The sequence below is a fragment of the Rousettus aegyptiacus genome, unplaced genomic scaffold (assembly GCF_014176215.1).
Source record: "Rousettus aegyptiacus isolate mRouAeg1 unplaced genomic scaffold, mRouAeg1.p scaffold_m13_p_13, whole genome shotgun sequence".
NCBI lineage: Eukaryota > Metazoa > Chordata > Mammalia > Chiroptera > Pteropodidae > Rousettus > Rousettus aegyptiacus.
The window spans coordinates 13,471,805-13,490,301 of record NW_023416288.1 but is presented as its reverse complement, the minus strand read 5'-3'; the positions used below and the strand labels follow the sequence as shown (position 1 = coordinate 13,490,301).

General features: G+C 33.1%; 1 protein-coding gene across 6 annotated transcripts in view; it reads left to right on the top strand.

The window, feature by feature from the left end:
* The window catches only part of SLC25A40 (solute carrier family 25 member 40), a 45,775-nt gene that overhangs the window by 16,112 nt on the left and 11,166 nt on the right, over positions 1 to 18,497 (top strand). For all 6 annotated transcript variants that reach the window (XM_016148008.2, XM_016148010.2, XM_016148005.2 and 3 more), the window contains exons 2-8: positions 2,275 to 2,343; positions 3,726 to 3,846; positions 5,084 to 5,143; positions 6,657 to 6,763; positions 15,243 to 15,310; positions 17,022 to 17,146; positions 17,823 to 17,996. In XM_016148008.2, coding sequence (XP_016003494.1) covers positions 3,750 to 3,846; positions 5,084 to 5,143; positions 6,657 to 6,763; positions 15,243 to 15,310; positions 17,022 to 17,146; positions 17,823 to 17,996 — 631 coding nt within the window. In that variant the 5' untranslated portion in view covers positions 2,275 to 2,343; positions 3,726 to 3,749. The remainder of the gene's footprint in view (positions 1 to 2,274; positions 2,344 to 3,725; positions 3,847 to 5,083; positions 5,144 to 6,656; positions 6,764 to 15,242; positions 15,311 to 17,021; positions 17,147 to 17,822; positions 17,997 to 18,497) is intronic.

The following is an 18,497-nucleotide window of genomic DNA, read 5'->3' as shown; positions in this document are numbered from 1 at the left end:
TGAAAAAGTTCCAGAGATTTCCTAGAAAACAATCTGCATATAGTTAATAGTGCTTTTATGTGTACCATACACCTAAAAATTAGTTAAGAACGTAGGTTTCATGTTGTATGTTTTGTACCACAAAAAAATTTCATTTATCAAAAGATACTTTAAAGAAAGTGGAAAGACAAATTATAGACCGTAAGAAGATAATTTCACACAATCTAAAATAAATTTGTATTAAGAATAAAAGATTCCTCAAACTAATAATAAGAAAAATACAAATAACAGAAAAATGGGCAAAAGTTATAAATGGACATATTACAGAAGAGGCAATACATACTGGTAATAAAAATATGAAGAGAAGTTCAGCATCATTGATCAGGGGAATGGAAATCAAGAGTATAATAAAATAGTACTTAACACATTTGGTGAAAAATTAAAAATTGTGATACTAAGTATGTATTGATCTATTATCTTCTGACTTGGCTGTTGCCCTAATCCTTTTATTAAAGCTTCTCCATTCATCACTTGATTGAGTAGATTTTGTCATTAATTAACTTCCATTTCTTCTCTCAAGTATTGTTCGATTCTTTATGTTTGACAATGTTTGCCATTTATACTTGAATTCCACCTTGGTGAAGTATAGGAAATCATTAATAATAACTTAAATGGACTACAGAATGCAGAAAAAGTATAGAAAAGAGGAATTTCATAGGGAGTTGAAGAAGGGTCTTTTTGCAGAACATTTCTTTATGAGCTGTCCTAAGTTTACAGCAGAGCCAAAGGGTTATTAAATATTCATCTCTCCCACTAGTCCATGTGCTCCCTAAAAAAGTACCTGCCACATACAAGAGTGGAAAAATACAAAGAGAAAAGATAAGTATGTTGATAGTACTCTAGAGAATTTAAAGTGTTGTAGAATACATGAGTATTCGACAACCCACTAAGATTATTGATTCCCACTTTTTCTCCATCTACTCCTAAAAGTGTAGTTATGTTGTCCATTTTTCCCACATTTTTCCGATCTCATTGTACTTAGATATATGTTATGCTCTTAGAAGATCGTTGATATAACTTATTTTTCTAGAATAATATGTGTTAAATAATAAAGTCCAATAACCTGAATTCTTGGTTCTAAGAAGTTACATCTAAATTTCTGGCTTTCTTCCTTTCTAAATAATTGCTAGAAATATATCAGTTTTCCTGGCTTGAATTTCAGGTGAATATATTCAGGTTTCCAATTTTGCTGGATAGGTGTCGAAGCACTTTTTATTATTCTTCTGGAGGAGAATGAGTATACTTGTATTCGAGCACTTAAAAGAGCTATGTTCGTGTAAATGAATGTTAGAAGTATGTTCTTAGATTTGAAGATTCTACATAAATTTCAGGAATTGAAAAATTTTTATTGTGCAAATTTTCCTATATACAGAAAAATACAAAACAGTGAAATACTTATGGGATCCTTATCACCTAGACTTAACAGATTGTTAACATTTTAGTATATTTTTTTCTGAAGTAGCTATAACATTTTAGCCCTTAATACTTCAGTATGACTCTCTTTTAAAAAACACTTTTTACATAACCATTATACCGTTATTTCATCAAAATCAATAATAATTTTTTGATATTATTATGATTTTCTAGTATCCAGCCTATGTTCAGATTTCTTTAGTTACCCACAAACTGGCTTTTTAAAGATTATTTACTGAACCAGGATACATTTGGTTGTTGACCATCATAGATTCCTTTGTTCTAGAACACGTCCCCACCTCACACCACTTTTTCCCCTACCTTTTCCTTATTGAAGAAAGCAAGACTGCAGTTCTATAGACTATTACATCTTTTGTTTCGTGGCATCCTTTACCATGTTAATGTTACTTTAGTCTCAGAATTTCCTGTAAAATTGAAATTAGAGCTGAAGGATTGTGTAGATTCAGATTAAAAAATTTTTCCCGGAAAATACATCCTAGATGATGATGGATACTTAATTTTGTGTCACAAAATCTATTTGTTCAGCTCATAATAATATAAAATTGATTAATGTGTTTAGGTTCTAGAATTGTTTGTTTTAAAGTGGAATATATTTACCAAGATAATGTGAAATTTTTGTGAAAATACTTTCATAACTCCAATGCTAGTTTTTGTGGAGTGTTCTTCATATTCCTCAAAGTGCTTAATAGCGCATTCAATAAATATTGATTTGTGTTTTAAAGTTTTTTACATATTTATTATTTAGGCTTGTTTTCCCTTTCCTGTGTGAAAAGATAAGACAGCTTTCTTTTTTCACTATAGGTTTTCAGCTACTGATGTTAGAAACAATAAAATATTGGAGCACAGAGTTGAGGAAAAGACTCAAGACAGGTATGTAAATAATAAAAATCTAAAGAAACAATAAAATTACCATTCATTTTTATAAAGTCATTATTGGGATAATTGACAAAATTGGGATATGAACTGTAGGTAGGTAGAGTACTGTCAAAATTCAATTTTCTCAATTTGATAGTTGTACTTTGATTATATAAGAATATTCTGAGATATTTAGGATGAAGAGGCATGATGTGTACAACCTACTTTCAAATGATTCAGAGAAAATAAATAAAAGGTAATGTGAGAGTTTGGTAAAGTGTGGATTAGTAGGAACTCATATATTGCCAGTGGAAGTATAAATTGATTCAGTCCTGTGGGAAAGCATTTTGTCTCAAGTTTTTCGTTTAGCCAGTAATCTCACTTTTTCTCCTAGAGTAATTACAGAAAGACTACAAAAATATTTATGTGTAAGGATATTTATATGAGAATGTGTGAAGTGAATGAAAGAATGAATGAAAAAATGGCAATAACCTAATTAACAATATGAGACTGATTAAATAAAATTCAAAATTGTTTAAACATTACAAATGATAATGTAAGTCTATATTTATTGCCAGTGTCTAAAATATTTTTAAGTATCAAAGCTGACTACAAAACTATAGGACCTGTATAACCTATTTTTGTTTTTCAGAAAAAAATGCATGTATGCAGATACATAAATTTTTATACATGTTTAACTAATTAGATGTAACCTGAATATATGTATGTGTAGATATATATGTAATATACACATAAACAACATTTGCATATTTACGTATGTGGTTCTATGTACATAGACATTTGGAAAATGACACCTATATGTTGCCAGTGGTTAATTTTGAATAGCAAGTTCATGAGATTTTTATTCTTTTTTATGTTAACTGACTTTTTAGTAAGAGTATATTTTGTTTTTCTCACCAAATTTTTCTAAGATAATGCTTCTTATAGAAGTTATTTTTTTTTATTTTAATACCTTTGCAACAATTTTTTGGTATGAAAAAAATAATGCTATATTTGCTGATAACTCCATAGAAGTTTTGGTATCTGAGTAGTGCTTAAGAAGCTAAATTCACAGATTCTTAGCCAAGGTCAGCTACTTTCTTTCTGTTACATGGCCAGAGTGTGTTTTCTTAATGCTCTATTAACAGTCTAAAAAATGTGATGCTGCTTACGCAGCTTAGCTGAAATACATTATTAATTTTGGCAAATCAGAAGGCTCTTGTGTGGTGCCCTTGTGTATAGAACTTGTATATTTATTTTTGATGGTGGTTACAACATGTGCTTTGATGTTGATACTGTTCTTATAGTATTAATGTTCTTATAGTTTATTTAATCTTTAGCAGTCAATTTTGAGGGAATTTTTCATTAAAATTTTACATTTTGCTTTTCTTTAACAGATTTTTCTTCAGTTAGTTAAAAATATGGATCCTGAAGCAGGAGGACCACAGATTATCAAAGTGACACCTCTTCAACAAATGCTTGCCTCTTGTACTGGAGCTATACTGACATCACTAATGGGTAAAATAATGCCATTGATACAGATTATGTAACTGAATGAATCAGTGAATCCATTCAAGTTTTACCATCTGTGAAATAATGGTATTATTATTTACCCTTTATAAGTGATACTTTCTCATTATCAGTATGATAACATGAAAAGAACCCTGGATAGACAATCAAGAGACTTGAATTTTAGTTTTTGCTTTGTCATTCTCAGGGCGAATGCACTTTGGGATTATCTCTACTCCTCGTTGAGCTTCATTTTTCATCTGTAAAATTAGGGGCTTATACTAAGAGTTTTTTGTGATACCTATCATTATTAAGCTTCTATAATTCTATTATCCTTTTTTTAAAAATAGAAAGCAGTAAAATATCAGCATAATGACTAATACAGAATTTGGGCAATTTACAGTAGCAGCAAATACAAGTTATGTTGTACTCTGCATTAATGGTGAATTTCATAAATTTCTCTGATCCACCTTTTTTTTTTCAGTCAGTTTCTTATAGATACTCTTAGCCAAATGACAAAGATGATAATTTAGTATTATAATGATTTGACATTGGCTGGTTTATTTAAACAAGATAGCAGATGACTTGAACAAACTGTTGCTTTAGTATGCAGTCCATTTCTTCAGGTCAGAATTTTAGAGTTGTAAAGGCCTTAGAGGTCATCTAGTATGACCTCGTCATTCTCAGATGAAAAAAAGTGTTCTTAGTACCATTAGTTGGGTTTTTTTTTTTTTTACTTGGACAAAATACAACATGAAAATTAAAACCCTTCTCCTTTGCTGTGCTATTCCCAACTGGAATTGTTATTCCTAGTGGTAAAGATGATTTATGGCTAGTTTACTCAAATTACATTACCTATAGTTTTTATTTGATGCAGGTAAATTTAATAGCTTAGAAAGACTAATATTATTTGATTATTGATTATTTATAGGATTATTCTCAAATATTTAAATAGACTTTTGGACTAGTAATTTAGTTTTAATGTTAATGGAATTATAGTTGTAGAAATATTGCAAATGACATGTTTTAAGACTTGTGAAAGAAATAATTACATTGTCTTATTAATCCTCTTCAAACAAAATTCAAGGGCAACAAATAGAACATTATATTCAAAACCACTTTAAGATAAATAATCTTACCCATTATATCGTCATGAGGAAAAGTATGATTCGATGTATTTTGTGTCTTTGGACATCTCTAAATTCACATGTGTCACTTCTTAATTGAAATTTACATATCTTCATAGTGACACCCCTGGATGTTGTTAAAATTCGACTCCAAGCCCAAAACAGCCCATTTTCCAAAGGTATGTACTAGTTATCCTGAAAGTGTTGTTACATTTTTAAATGTTACTGCATTTATTTTTATTTGAATAATTCTTTTTGTCAATTTTTAAAAACTGATTCCTCTTTATCCTCATGCAGAAACAGTTTTTCATCATTTAGTTGTATATAATGAAATCTATATCGAAAACAAATATGTATATATAACACTTTTATGAACCTACTAATTACGGCAGAGGATGATTTTATATTTGGGTATGTGTCTTATAAGTAAGAACAGAATTGTACTTGTAACTGACCTTAGAACATCAACAGTCATCCAACTGTTGCTTGAATACACTGATAGGAAATTTATTATCTTATCAGGCAGCTTGATTAATCGCTAGATAGTATAGTTTATTTGGAATTCAAGAAGAATAATTATGTATTTTTATTAGGTGGGGAAAAACAGCAATTCCTTGATCAGTTTTTATAGTTTTATAAATATAATGGCACTTTAAGACATGTTTAGGTAGCAGAAAACTGCCTGGACTATGAGAGTTTGGCTCAGACATAAATGTTACTCTGTTGAACACATATCAGTGAGATGAAACAAACAACTGGCATAATTCAGATGAATGACAGGATAGATAGATTGTAGGAAGACACTAAAAAGTAAGCTGGTTTCCTGTACATTAAGGAAAACATTAAAAGCAGAAGGAGGCACTTGAGTTATATATTATGAAACACAGAATTATCTATGGTCAAACATATGATAATTTTGGCATACGAATGAGTCCAATAATGGGATAGAGTCTGTTAGAGAAAGTGGTAAATTACATAGGATGTGACGAATGTCTAAACTGAGCAGTGTAAATACAGAAAAAAGGACAAAGCATAACATTTACGTTGATGGGGAAGAACATTTTTCATTATTTTAATTGAGAAACAATTGACATATAATATTGCATTAGTTTTAGGTATGCAGCATAATGATTTGGTACATGTATATGTTGCAAAATGATCACCATGATAAGTTTAGACGACATCCATCAACTCATATAGTTAAGAAATTTGTTTTTTCTTGTCATGAGAACTTTTGAGATCTCTCTTAGCAACTTTGTGGACATACTTTAGATTTCATAATATATTTTTCTCTGCATTTCCCCTGCACACCACAGGTTTCTTGTGGTCAGATAGAGAAGACACACACACCCATGTTCTCTTTTCATAACAGGTTTTCCTTCTTTATCTTTCCTCTCCATTCCCTCAGATAACTGAAAAGAATTTATTTTTGCGTGCATTTTTTTACTACAGTTCTGAAAGCATAAAATTCACTAATTTATGCAATTAGTTTATACAACTGTGAATTTAGATCCCAGTGCTATGTCATTAAGCAAATCAAATATGTACATTTCATCCTAAAAAGTGAGGAGAGGACAAGGTTATATTTCCTCATAATTGTCTAGTCCCCTCATTGTAATTTCAATTTGTTCATCAGTAAAAATAACAAATTTTTGTGAAGTAGTTGTTGACTGTCAGAATCTTCTTTGTTAGGAAAATGTTTTGTATATAGTAATGGACTTATGGATCACCTATGTGTCTGTGAAGAAGAAGGCAGCAGAGCGTGGTATAAGAAGCCAGGATGTTTTCAGGGAACATTGGTAAGGAGATTATATTATAATCACAGTATATTTTTATTTATATATTTGATCTTATGTATGAAAGATTTTTCAAGTTGCAGGAAAGTAAAATTTCCTCATATAGTTCACACACTTATCCACAAGTGTAAAGATATCGAAGTAGGAAAAGGGAAGTACTTTTTTGCTTTTAACTCTGTTAATTTTTCTTTCATCTGTTCATGCTTTCTTATATAGAAAGAAAAAAAAGGAGTAAACTTTTTAAATTAAACTTTCGTATTTTAGATAATTGTAAATTATGTGCAATTTTAAGAAAAATATACAGATAGATCTTATGTACCTTTTTTCCATTTTCCCCTAAATGGTAACATTGCAAAACAAGTACAGTATCACAACTAGGATATTAACATTGGTACAGTTAAGATACAGAGCAATTCCATCACCACAAGGATCCTTCTGTTTCCTCTTATAGTCACACGTTTCCTTTGTGCACTCCCTTGCTTTTTTTGTTGTTTTCTTTAGCAACTATGTGCTTTTTCTATGGTAAATGATCACTGTTATTGTTGCAAGGTTTAAAACCTTATTCACTGTGAATATTCATTTTCCTGCTTAGAGTTTTAATTTTATTTTGTTATTACTTTTTAATTAATTTTTTATGGTGACATTGATTAACAAAATCCAGTAAGTTTCAGCTGTACACTTTAACAGTAAAGCATATATATACATTTACACTATGTGTTCACCTCCCATAGTTAGATTTCTTTCTGTCACCACATATTTGACCCCCTCTCCCTTGCTTCTCAATTCCTGGCAACTACTAGTTTGTTCTCCATTTATATAATTTAGTAATTTCAAGAATTTTATACAAATGGAATTATAACATATATAATACATCAGGGTTGGCACTTTCCACTTAGCATAATTATGTGGAGGTTCATCTGAATTGTTGCATTATCAATAGTTTGTTCATTTTTATTGCTCAGTAGTATTTTTTAATATGGATATACCACATTTTGTTTCCTGGGTGTGTTCCAGCAGCTACATATCTTGATGTACAGATTTCTGTGTGAAAGTGTTAAAAAAAAAACTACACACTGTTTTTCTCTCTGAACACTCTGCTTACAACACTTCTGAACCAGATGTGGTTTTTTTTTTTCCCCCCCTCACACCAAGCAGTTCTCCATTTCTCCGTGGACACCTACTAGGTATCCTAGAATTTAACTCAATTCTGACATTTTGTACCTGGAATTAGCATCAGATTCCAAGGTTAAGGGCTCAGTCTCACAAGATTGATCCTACTTCAGATGCCAATTACAAGTCCAAGTTGTCACCTGTGTTTCTGACGGATTGACTGTAAATTGAAGTTCCTACAACTCCCTCCTTGGGTTTGAAAATTTGCTAGAATGGTTCACAGAACTCAGGAAAATAGTTTTACTTACTAGATTATCAGTTTATTGTGCAAGTATACAATGCGGAAAGAGCCGAGTAGAAGAGATACATAGGCAAGGCTTGGGGCGAGGGATATGGTGCTTCCATTTCCTCTCCAAGTGTGCTGCTGTCCCAGCACCTCCATGTGGTCACCATCCTAACAACTTCCAATCCCCATACTTTAGGGATTTTTATGGAGGCTTTATTATGTAGGTGTGATTGATTAAGTCACTGGCCATCGGGAATTAATTCAGCTTCCAGTCCTTCTCCCTTCTCCAGTGCCCCTGAGATTGGGGAGTAGGGTAGAGAAGGGGAATGGGGCTGAAAGTTCCAGCCTCTACAGGCATACATCGTTTTATTATGTTTTGCTCTATGGTGCTTCCCAGATACTGCATTTTTTTTCCCCCTACAAATTGAAGGTTTGTGACAGCCCTGTGTCAAGTCTATTGTTGCCATTTTATGACAGAATTTGCTCACTTTGTGTGTCTGTCACATTTCGGTAGTTCTTGCAGTTTTCATACTTTCTCATTTTTCTATTTGTTATGGTGATATATGATCAGCAGTCTTTGATGTTACTATTATATTGTTTTGGGGTGCCACGAATCATCCCATATGAGACAGCGAACTTAATTGTGTGTGTTCTGACTGCTCCCCTGACCAGCCATTCTCCATCCCTTTTCCCCTCCTCAGGTGTCCCTTTTGGCTGAAACACAACAATAATGAAATTAGGCCAGTTAATAGCCCTTTGTTAGCCTCCAGATGTTCAAGTGAAAGGAAGAGTTGCATGTCTCATTTTAAATCAAAAGTTAGAAAGCTTGGTGAGTAAGGCATGTCGAAAGCCGAGATAGGCTGGGAATTAGGCCCCTTGTGCCTGGTAGCCAAGTTATGAATGCAAAGGAAAAGCTTTTGAAGGAAATTAAGAGTGCTATTTCAGTGAACACACCAATAATAAGAAAGCGAAACCGTCTTATTGCTGATATGGAGAAAGTTTTAGTGGTCTGGATAGAAAATCAAACTACCCACAACATTCTGTTAAGTCAGCCTAATCCAGAGCAAGGCCCTAATTCTCTTCAATTCTGTGAAAGCTGAGAGAAGTTAGGATTTTACAGAAGGAAAGTTTGAAGCTGGCCAAGGTTGGTTCATGAGATTTAAGGAAAATGGTCTTTATAAAATAAATGTACATGGTGAAACAGCAAATGCTGATGTAGGATCTGCAAGTTATCCTGAAGACCTAGCTAAGATGATTGATGGAGGTAGGTAGTAGCTACACTAAACCACAGATTTTCCACTAGACGAAACAGCCTTATATTGGAAGATGCCATCTAGGACTTTCGTAGCTTGAGAGGAGAAGTCAATGCCTGGCCTCAAAGCTTCAAAGGACAGACTATCTTGTTAGGGGCTATTATAGCTGGTGATTTTAAGTGGAAGCCAGTGTTCATTTACCATTCCGAAAATCCTAGGGCCCTTAAGAATCATGCTGTCTATGCTGCCTGTGCGCTATAAATGGAACAACAAAGCCTGGCTGACAGCATCTCTGTTTATAACATGGTTTACTGAATATTTTAGCCCTTTTTGAGACCTACTTCTCAGGAAAAAAGATTCTTTTCAAAATATTACTGCTCATTTGCAGTGCACCTGGTTACCCAAGAGTTCTGATGGTAATGGACAACAAAATTGATGTTTCCATGCCTTCTAACACAACATCCATTCTGCAGCCCATCGACCAAGGAGCAGTTTTGACTTTCATGTCTTACTATTTAAGAAATACATTTCGTAAGGCTATAGCTTCCATAGATAGTGAGTCCTCTGATGGACATGGGCGAAGTCAATTGAAAACCTGGACTGGATTCCCCATTTTAGATACCATTAAGAACAGTCATGATTTGTGGGAAGAGGTCAAAATATCAACATTAATAGGAGTTTGGAAGAAGTTGATTCTAGCCTTCCTAGATGACTTTGAGGGTTTCAAGCCTTGAGTGGAGGCAGTAACTGCAGATGTGGTAGAAACAGCAAGAGAATTAGAAGTGGAGCCTGAAGATGTGACTGAATTGCTGCAATCTCATGATAAAACTTGAACAGATGAGGAGTTGCATCTTATGAGCAGAGAAAGTATTTTTTTGTGATGGAATATTCCTGGCGAAGATGCTGTGAAGACTGTTGAAATCACAACAAAATAAAGGATTTAGAATATTACATAAACTTAGTTAATAAAGTAGAGTTTGGGAGGATTAACTCTAATTTTGAAAGAAGTTATACCGCGAGTATAATATTATCAAACAGCGTCATGTGCTACTGAGAAATTGTTTGTGAAAGGAAGAATCAATCAGTGTGGCAAACTTCATTTGTTGCCTTATTTTAAGAAATTTCCACAGTCACCCCAGCCTTCAGCAGTTACCAGCTTGATCAGTCAGCAGCCATCAACATCAAGGCAAGGCACTCCAGCAAAAAAGATTACGGCTTGCTGAAAGCTCAGCTGATCATTAGCATTAGAAATAACATATTTTTTAATTAAAGTACATACATTTTTTGGACATAATAGACTACAGAGTAGTGTAAACATGTTTGTCACTGGGAAACCAAAATTTGTGAAACTGTATTGCGATACTCACTTTATTGCAGTGGTCTAGAACTAAGCCTGAAATATCTCTGAGGTATGCCTGTAATTACTTGGTTCCCCTGGCAGCCAGCCTCCTACCCCCATCTTATGGTTACCTAGGGGCTTTCCAAAAATTCCCTCATTAACATAAACTCAGGTGTGGTCGAAAGGGGCTTTTTATTAACAAAGTATACTCCTTTCACCTTTATCTGGAGCTATTTCAGGATTGAGGACAAAACACCAAATATAACAAAAGAAGCTTCCATTGCTCTTTATTACTTAGGAAATTATAAGATTAGATGTGCTGTGTGCCACAAACCAGAGTCAGAGACCAAAACATCTATTTCTTATTATAAATCATAATATCACTTTTAGTCTTTCTGTGGAATAAGTGCTCAGGACTTGTCCCAGCAGTTACTGGATCATATGGTAGTTTCATGTTTAGGGTTTGTTAGTGTAAGAATGTCCAAACCTGTAGAAACTTCTTGTAAGAGTTTATTTGTGCCAAACAGAGGATACGCCTGGAAGCAACATCTTAACAGAGAAAAGTGCTTCTCATATCGACAATTTGTTGTTTCTTTTATGCATTTAGAATTGAGAGAAGTAAGGAAGATTACATGAAGGTGGGAGACAGCAAGGTGGGAATTGGATTATAGCATAGTTAAGGTTATGTGCCCTCTGGAATGTGGTTACATTTATTTCAATTTAGATATGTTAATCTAGATACACAAAAACAATGGATGCTTTACTTAAGGCAAAGAGTTACATGTTTGGGGCTTGACCTACCCAGTTAGAAATTTATGATCCAGTCGCCCTGTGAGGTTACTTTCTGTTGAATCCTCTTTGGTCCACACTGGATAGAGCTCGAAGTCCAGGTTCCCCACTTCGCCTCCACTGACACACTGTGGGGGAGTATCTCTTTACTGTTGGACAGGTGCAATGGTCTAAAGGTTTGTGTGCCCTGACTGCTCCCCAAATTCATATGTTGAAATCCTGATGCCTACTGTGATGGTATTAGTAGGTGTGGCCTTTGGGTGGTGATTAGGTCATGAGGGTAGAGACCTCATGAATGAGATTAATGACCTTATAAAAGAGATTCCCGAAAGCTCTCTTGCCTCTTCTGCCATGTGAGGGTACAGTGAGAAGGCCCTCACGTGACCTTGCTGGCACTGTGATTTTGGACTTGGATTTTGGACTAAGCTATAAATACAAATAGATAATGTTTTCATTATCAATCAGTGGAAATATTTTCTTATTTCTCTTATAATTTCTTCTTTTGCCTTGGATTACTTAGACATATAATACTTATTTTCCCAATAATTAGAATTTTTTGTAGATATCTTATTCTTGGTTGTCAGTTTAATTCCAGTGTGGTCAGAGAACATACTCTAAGTTCTAAGGGTTTTTTTTCCCCCCCCAATTTAGTGAGTCTTGGTGAATAGCTCTACAGATGATCTGTCTTGGTGAATATTTTATATGCACTTATTAATTTTTTTCTTATAAACAACAGAAGTTTATTTCTTACAGTTCTGGAAGCCAGAAGTCTGAGATCAGGGTGCCAGCAAGGTTGGGTGAGGGCCCTTTTCCAGATTAAAGATTTCTTGCTGTGTCCTTACATATAGAAGGGCATCCTGTATGCATGTTAAAACCTATATTCTGTAGTTGTTTCTTACTGTTTTTTTATTTGTTTTATCACTAACAGAGGATGTAAAAATCTTCAGTTATGATTAAACATTTGTCTGCTTTCATTTGAGTTCTGTCAGGTTTGCTTCAGGGTTTTGAAAGCACTGTTATTGGAGACATACACTTTTCATACCTGATTTGTTTTTATTATAATGAACTTCTTTATCACTGGTAATGTACATTATCTTGAAGCATTATCTAATAGTAATAATAACCATTTCAGCTTTCTATATATGGTATATCTTTTTCCATTATTTAATCAAAGACAGAATGTAGTCAGGCTTCATTCTTTTACCTTCTCTGATAGTGTCTGACTTTTAATTGAAATATTTAATCCTTACCTTTAATGTAATTCTCAATATGGTTGAATGTTAGTCTACCATCTTATATGTTTCTTCTAGTTTCTCCCTCTCCCCGCCGCCTCCTTTTCTGCCTTGTTTTGGATTAGTTGAATTATGATAATATTGCATTGATTCTTCTATATGTAGTCCCATTTCTAGGAGATAATTCTCCAAAGGTGTTTCATATTGTACATCTTTTGAGCAAGTTACTGAATGCCCTTTTTTCCTTACCATCTTTTCATATAGTGAATAACTTTGGAAGATACAGTGTTTCCTCCTAGAACAATGAGAAGGCATTCTTCCTGCCCATTATAAAAGATTTAGGGTTCCTAAACTCAGATTTCTTGTCCCTTAATGCAGTCCGCTGTGTGTTCTGGTGTAATCTAGCCTGTCTCACATTGCTCTATGGAAATTGGGTGTGGGAGAATTGGCACAAAAATGTGATACTCTGGCTGCTACTATTCTTAATAAACTGTCTTCATCTCTTACCTCAGAAATTCTTGTGTTCTGCCAACTCTCATGATACCATGGCAGGCTAATTTGTTAACTTGCAAGTAGGGTAAAATCTCAAGACCCTTCACTATTCTTTATACTACTCACTCCTTCCTCTTCCTCTTCCTTTGTTCTGTTCTTCATATGTAGTATATCTTCTACATTATAAATTCTACAATTCGGTGTTATATTTTTATTTGAGTAGTAGTATATCCTTTAAAGTAGTTAAAAGAAGAAAAGGGAAAACTACGTTTAATATTTACTCAGATAGTTACTGTTTTTTGTACTTCCTTTTTGAAGATCTTAATTATTATTTGGTATGTTGGCCCTTCATTCTGAAGAACTTTTTTAGCATTCTTTTAATGCAGATATTTTGGCAATATATTCTCTATTTTTGTTCATCAGCTATCATCTTAATTGAGTCCCGTTTTTAAAGTATATTTTGGCTGCCTATAGAATTCTGGCTTAATTTTTTTTCATCACCTTAAATATGACATTCCATTGGCTTTTGGCTTCCCATGTGTCATATGAGAAGTTAGTTTTCATTTTGTATCATCCTTTCTCTAAGTATATTTCGTTGTTTTTTTTTCCTTTTTTGTTTTAATTTGGCATGGTATTTTTTGAGGTTTGGGGCTCTGTAAATTGCCATCTTTCACTAATTTGGGGATGTTTTTTGCTATCATTTCATTAGGTAATTTCCTGTACCATTCTTGCTCCTTTCATCTGTGGCTGCAAATAAACCTGTTATACTACTTGATGTTTTCCCTTGGGCCCCTGAGCTCCTATTCATTTTTCATTCTTTTTCTGTATCTTCTCCAGATCGAATAAGATCTGTCTTTCAGTCTGGTGATTCTTCATTTGCTATCTATTCTGCTGTGAAGCCCCCTTAGTAAATTTTTCATTTCAGATTTAGAATTTTTATTTGGCTGTTTTTTATAGTAACTATTTCTTTCTGAAATTCTAAATTTGTTTATTATGCATATATCATCTTCTGAGTTCTTGAAAATATTTATAATGGCTTCTTTAGAGTGCTTCTGCTAATTGTATCATCTGAATCATCTCAGTGTTGGTTTCTATTGACTGCTTTTTCTTTGAGTGTGAGCACATTTTCTTGTTTCTTTTTGTGTCTAATGAATTTTAATTGGATAATGGACATTATGAACACTTATTATAATGACTGGATTCTTTTACATGTTTCCGAAGAATCAGTTTTGTTCTAGAAGGCAGTTAATTTTAGCTGGATTCAAACTCCAGTCTCCTGCTCCGCTGGGAGGAGAGTGGTGGTGCAGGACAGTGTTTTCGCATAATTTGTATTGAGCCACGTTTTGTGGCAGATAGAGTATGCAAATTTGGGGGCTTATGCCCTTTGTAGTGCCTTCTTTTCCATAATTTCCCACCTAACTTTCTGTATATTCTTCCAGTTTGGACTTTGTGTGTGCCATCTCAAGCAAATAGGCTTTTTGCCACTCTCACAGGCAAAAAACTGCAAATTTGCAAATCTCACTCATTGTACTTTGTCTTTTAATGGCAGACTTCCATTTAGTTTCTGTCTGCTTTTGGTTCTTCTTCAGAGATTTCAAATATTGTGTTCCAGTGATGTTTTCTCAGATTTCATAATTGGTGGGGAGAGTTAATATGACCAGTTCTCTGCTTTCTTTTTATAATATTCTTTGAAAAATTTGGTTTCTTAGCCCTAAACTAAGTAGGACAATCCAAAGCCAAGTAATATAGATTTTATTCTATAAGCAGAAAGTATCACGCAGTAATACTTTACTTGTGTTTGAAAGTTGAGAAAATTCCTTTTTTAAAAAAAAAAATATATATATATATCTACATAAATCTGAAAAGCCTAAATTTTAGAAACAACCACTTGAGAGAATCAAATTACCACTCATTAGTATAAAGTTTTTGTATATCAGGTTCAGGGATATATTATGACTACATTTTTCTATTATAATTTTAGGATGCCTTTTGGAAAATCATTCGAAATGAGGGCATTAAATCCCTGTGGAGTGGCCTTCCCCCTACCTTGTAAGTTGAAATTTAATATTTTTCTTACTAAACAATAGTGGCTGTTTTTATAATCGACATGATTAGACAAAATTGTGCATTTTTGATATTCGAACTTTCTTATTTTCGAAAGCATTTTTTTTATGAGTCCCACAACCACCCATGCATCTGATGACTTGTTAGGACTCACAGAACCTAAAGAAGGTTATACTCATATCTGTGCTTTATCACTGCAAAAAGATACAAAGCATAATCAGTAAGGGAAAAAGACACATGAGAAGTTGATCAAACAATAGGCTTCAGAGTCTCCCCTCATGACATTGCACAGGATATTCTTATTCTTGCAGTACGGAGCTATAGCAGCATGTGCAAAGTATTTCTACCTTAAAGCACACTTGAATTTTAGAGTCTGGGGCTCTTATTGGGGGTTTTGGCATAGGCACATCCTGTCTTTGTGACTAGCTCTGATTACCAAAACTCCAGATCCTTAAAATAAAAATAGATGTTTACAATAATCACATCATTTGCACAAATCAATCTAGACAAATTGGTTTAATGCTTCAGACATACCAAAACAAAAACAAAAACAAAACAAAAAACCACATTGTAATAGGGACTATTCCAAGAGTTAAATTTCTTGGAGTTGGCCAAAGGGCAGGCATGCAGATATGCCCTCCTGAACATATAGGAGTTTTGAGAAACCAGGCCTGCAGTGTTGTATTTTATTTTCACATTCAGAAATTAAGGATTTGGTGTTTGTTCAATTTTTTGTTTATTTTACTAAAATAATGCGATATTGTAATAACTATACTTTCCCTTTTCCAGATAATTTTAATTCTCTACTAACTAGCTATTATATGAATTACTGTGATAAACTAGTAAGGCTGAATGTAAAATCCCAGCTAATACCTTTCTTTCTAATTTATCTTTTTATGGAATAAATTAGTCAACTTTTAAGCATATATTTTAAACAGTGCTAAGGTTATAAAGTTAGAAGCAGATCCAAGACCAGCAGTCAATCCTATTTCTAAATTCGGTAATCAAACTTCACTCTAATATTAGGCATTCCACAGTATGGTCTATGAATGTCCTTTAGTTAGTCCTTAAACATAGACTGGTTTCTTGTTGCATTAATATTTATGACATGACAGTGTCTACAATTTTATGTTTAATGAATAATTCCTTGTTGACATTTTCATTTGAAAATATGTCATTTTTCAAACATGTCACAGTATTGAAATTTCCTCAATACTCATATATAATTTTGATGACATTAATTCTAATTTGTTTCCAGTTATAAGCAGGTATGATATATGGTTCATAGTTTAAAAATATTTTACAATTGCTCTTGTACTTTTTACTTAAGTGATTTTTATGTTATGGTAAATATAATTGGGAAGGAAAATTTGGGAGACCAGAAAGAGACAGAGTAAATCTAGGAGACAGAGAAGTGTCCTCATTTGTCTTTTTCTGTTTATGACTTGACTGGATGCTCTGTAACCTATTTTCACAACTAGAATGAAACTTCCTGGAGGTCAGGTACCTATTTTACATTTAGTTGTGGTCTACTAAGTTAAACACTAATAATTTTTAAATAAAAGAAAAATTTATCTCATAGGCTGATTTGCTGTGGTTTTCTTCTTTACAAAATATAAGGATTTTAGCTTGTATTTAATAATGTACTTAAGCCTTATTATGCACAAATCTTTTTGTGTGTGTGTCTTTCTAACAGAGTAATGGCAGTTCCTGCTACAGTTATTTACTTTACCTGCTATGATCAATTAACTGCTCTTCTGAGATCTAAATTAGGAGAAAATGAAAGCCGCATACCAATTGTTGCTGGAATTGTGGCCAGATGTAAGTAATAAATCATATTTTCATTGTGATTTGTGTTTAAAGCTTTTAGAATTTTGACATTCATAGAATTTATATAAAATATAAAGTCGTAATATATATACTGCATTTGTAGTTTGTATTAACTCATTAATGTTTTCACTCTAGAAGTCATTTGCTATATTAATTGCCATCAGAATGAAATAGGATCAGTCCATACCTGCAGAATCTTGGACAGAGATTTTAGAATGATTTTAGACTTTAGATTCTAGATTGTAGAACAACATCAGATTGATGTCAAATTGATGCCAAAGTCCTGATCATTTTTCTTATAGACTTTGAGATTCAGGGTTTAATTATAAGAAAATATGCTCTATGTAGAAAGACAGTTTTCTCTTTGCTATTGGAGTGAGGTTTTTGTTGTAGTCCTAGTTAATGCATAATATTTCTGGAACTGCCCTTGAAGTAATTGAAACCAGAAAGAGTGAGGTATATGAAAGAAGATTTTTAAAAAATACCTTTATCAAGGAAGAAAATCTTCACCAATATGTTAGCATCATTTGCTATTTAATTTCAAAATTAGCAGACATTTTAGAATAGAAACTTAAAATATAAAATGCATGAGATAGAAATTTTGCATGTGTATTTGCATAGTACATGGCTTCATTTTTGTTTTTTTGTATTTGCTTGTTTGTATTAGTTGGTGCAGTAACTGTGATAAGTCCGTTAGAATTGATTAGAACCAAGATGCAATCTGAGAAGTTTTCTTACAACGAACTGCATCAATATGTCAGCAAGAGAGTATCTGAAGATGGTTGGCTTTCCCTTTGGAGGGGCTGGACTCCCACTGTTCTTAGAGATGTACCATTCTCAGGTAGGATTTTATCTTATTAGTGTCTGCTGAATTTTAGGTAGCTTTGTCTTATTTATATATTACTTTTAAATCAACTAAATTTTAAATTCATTAAGGCTAAAGGTAAGCTATCTTCTTTAGTAACCATAAACTTTTAGTTCAGTGTTGGGCTCTCAGAGCTTTATGAGTCTTAACTGAATGAATAATTTCTAATTTAAGCCAGGTTTTCTTTTATCCCTTGTTTAATTTCTTTTTAAACATTAATTGGTGTGTATTTATATTTAGATGATATAAACTATCCTTAACATTATTCTAAAGAAGTCATAATAAGTAAGGTATGTAAACTATTACAAATCAGAATATCATAAAATACATTTAAGGCCACCTGTAAATTAAATGACTTCTACTTTTTTTCAGTTATTAAAGATAAAAATCTCTCCCACCCAATGAGTGTCATGTAAACAAGACTGTTATAAATCAGATAGGAGATTGTGCTAAACATTGAATTAGGAAAAGGGTGGA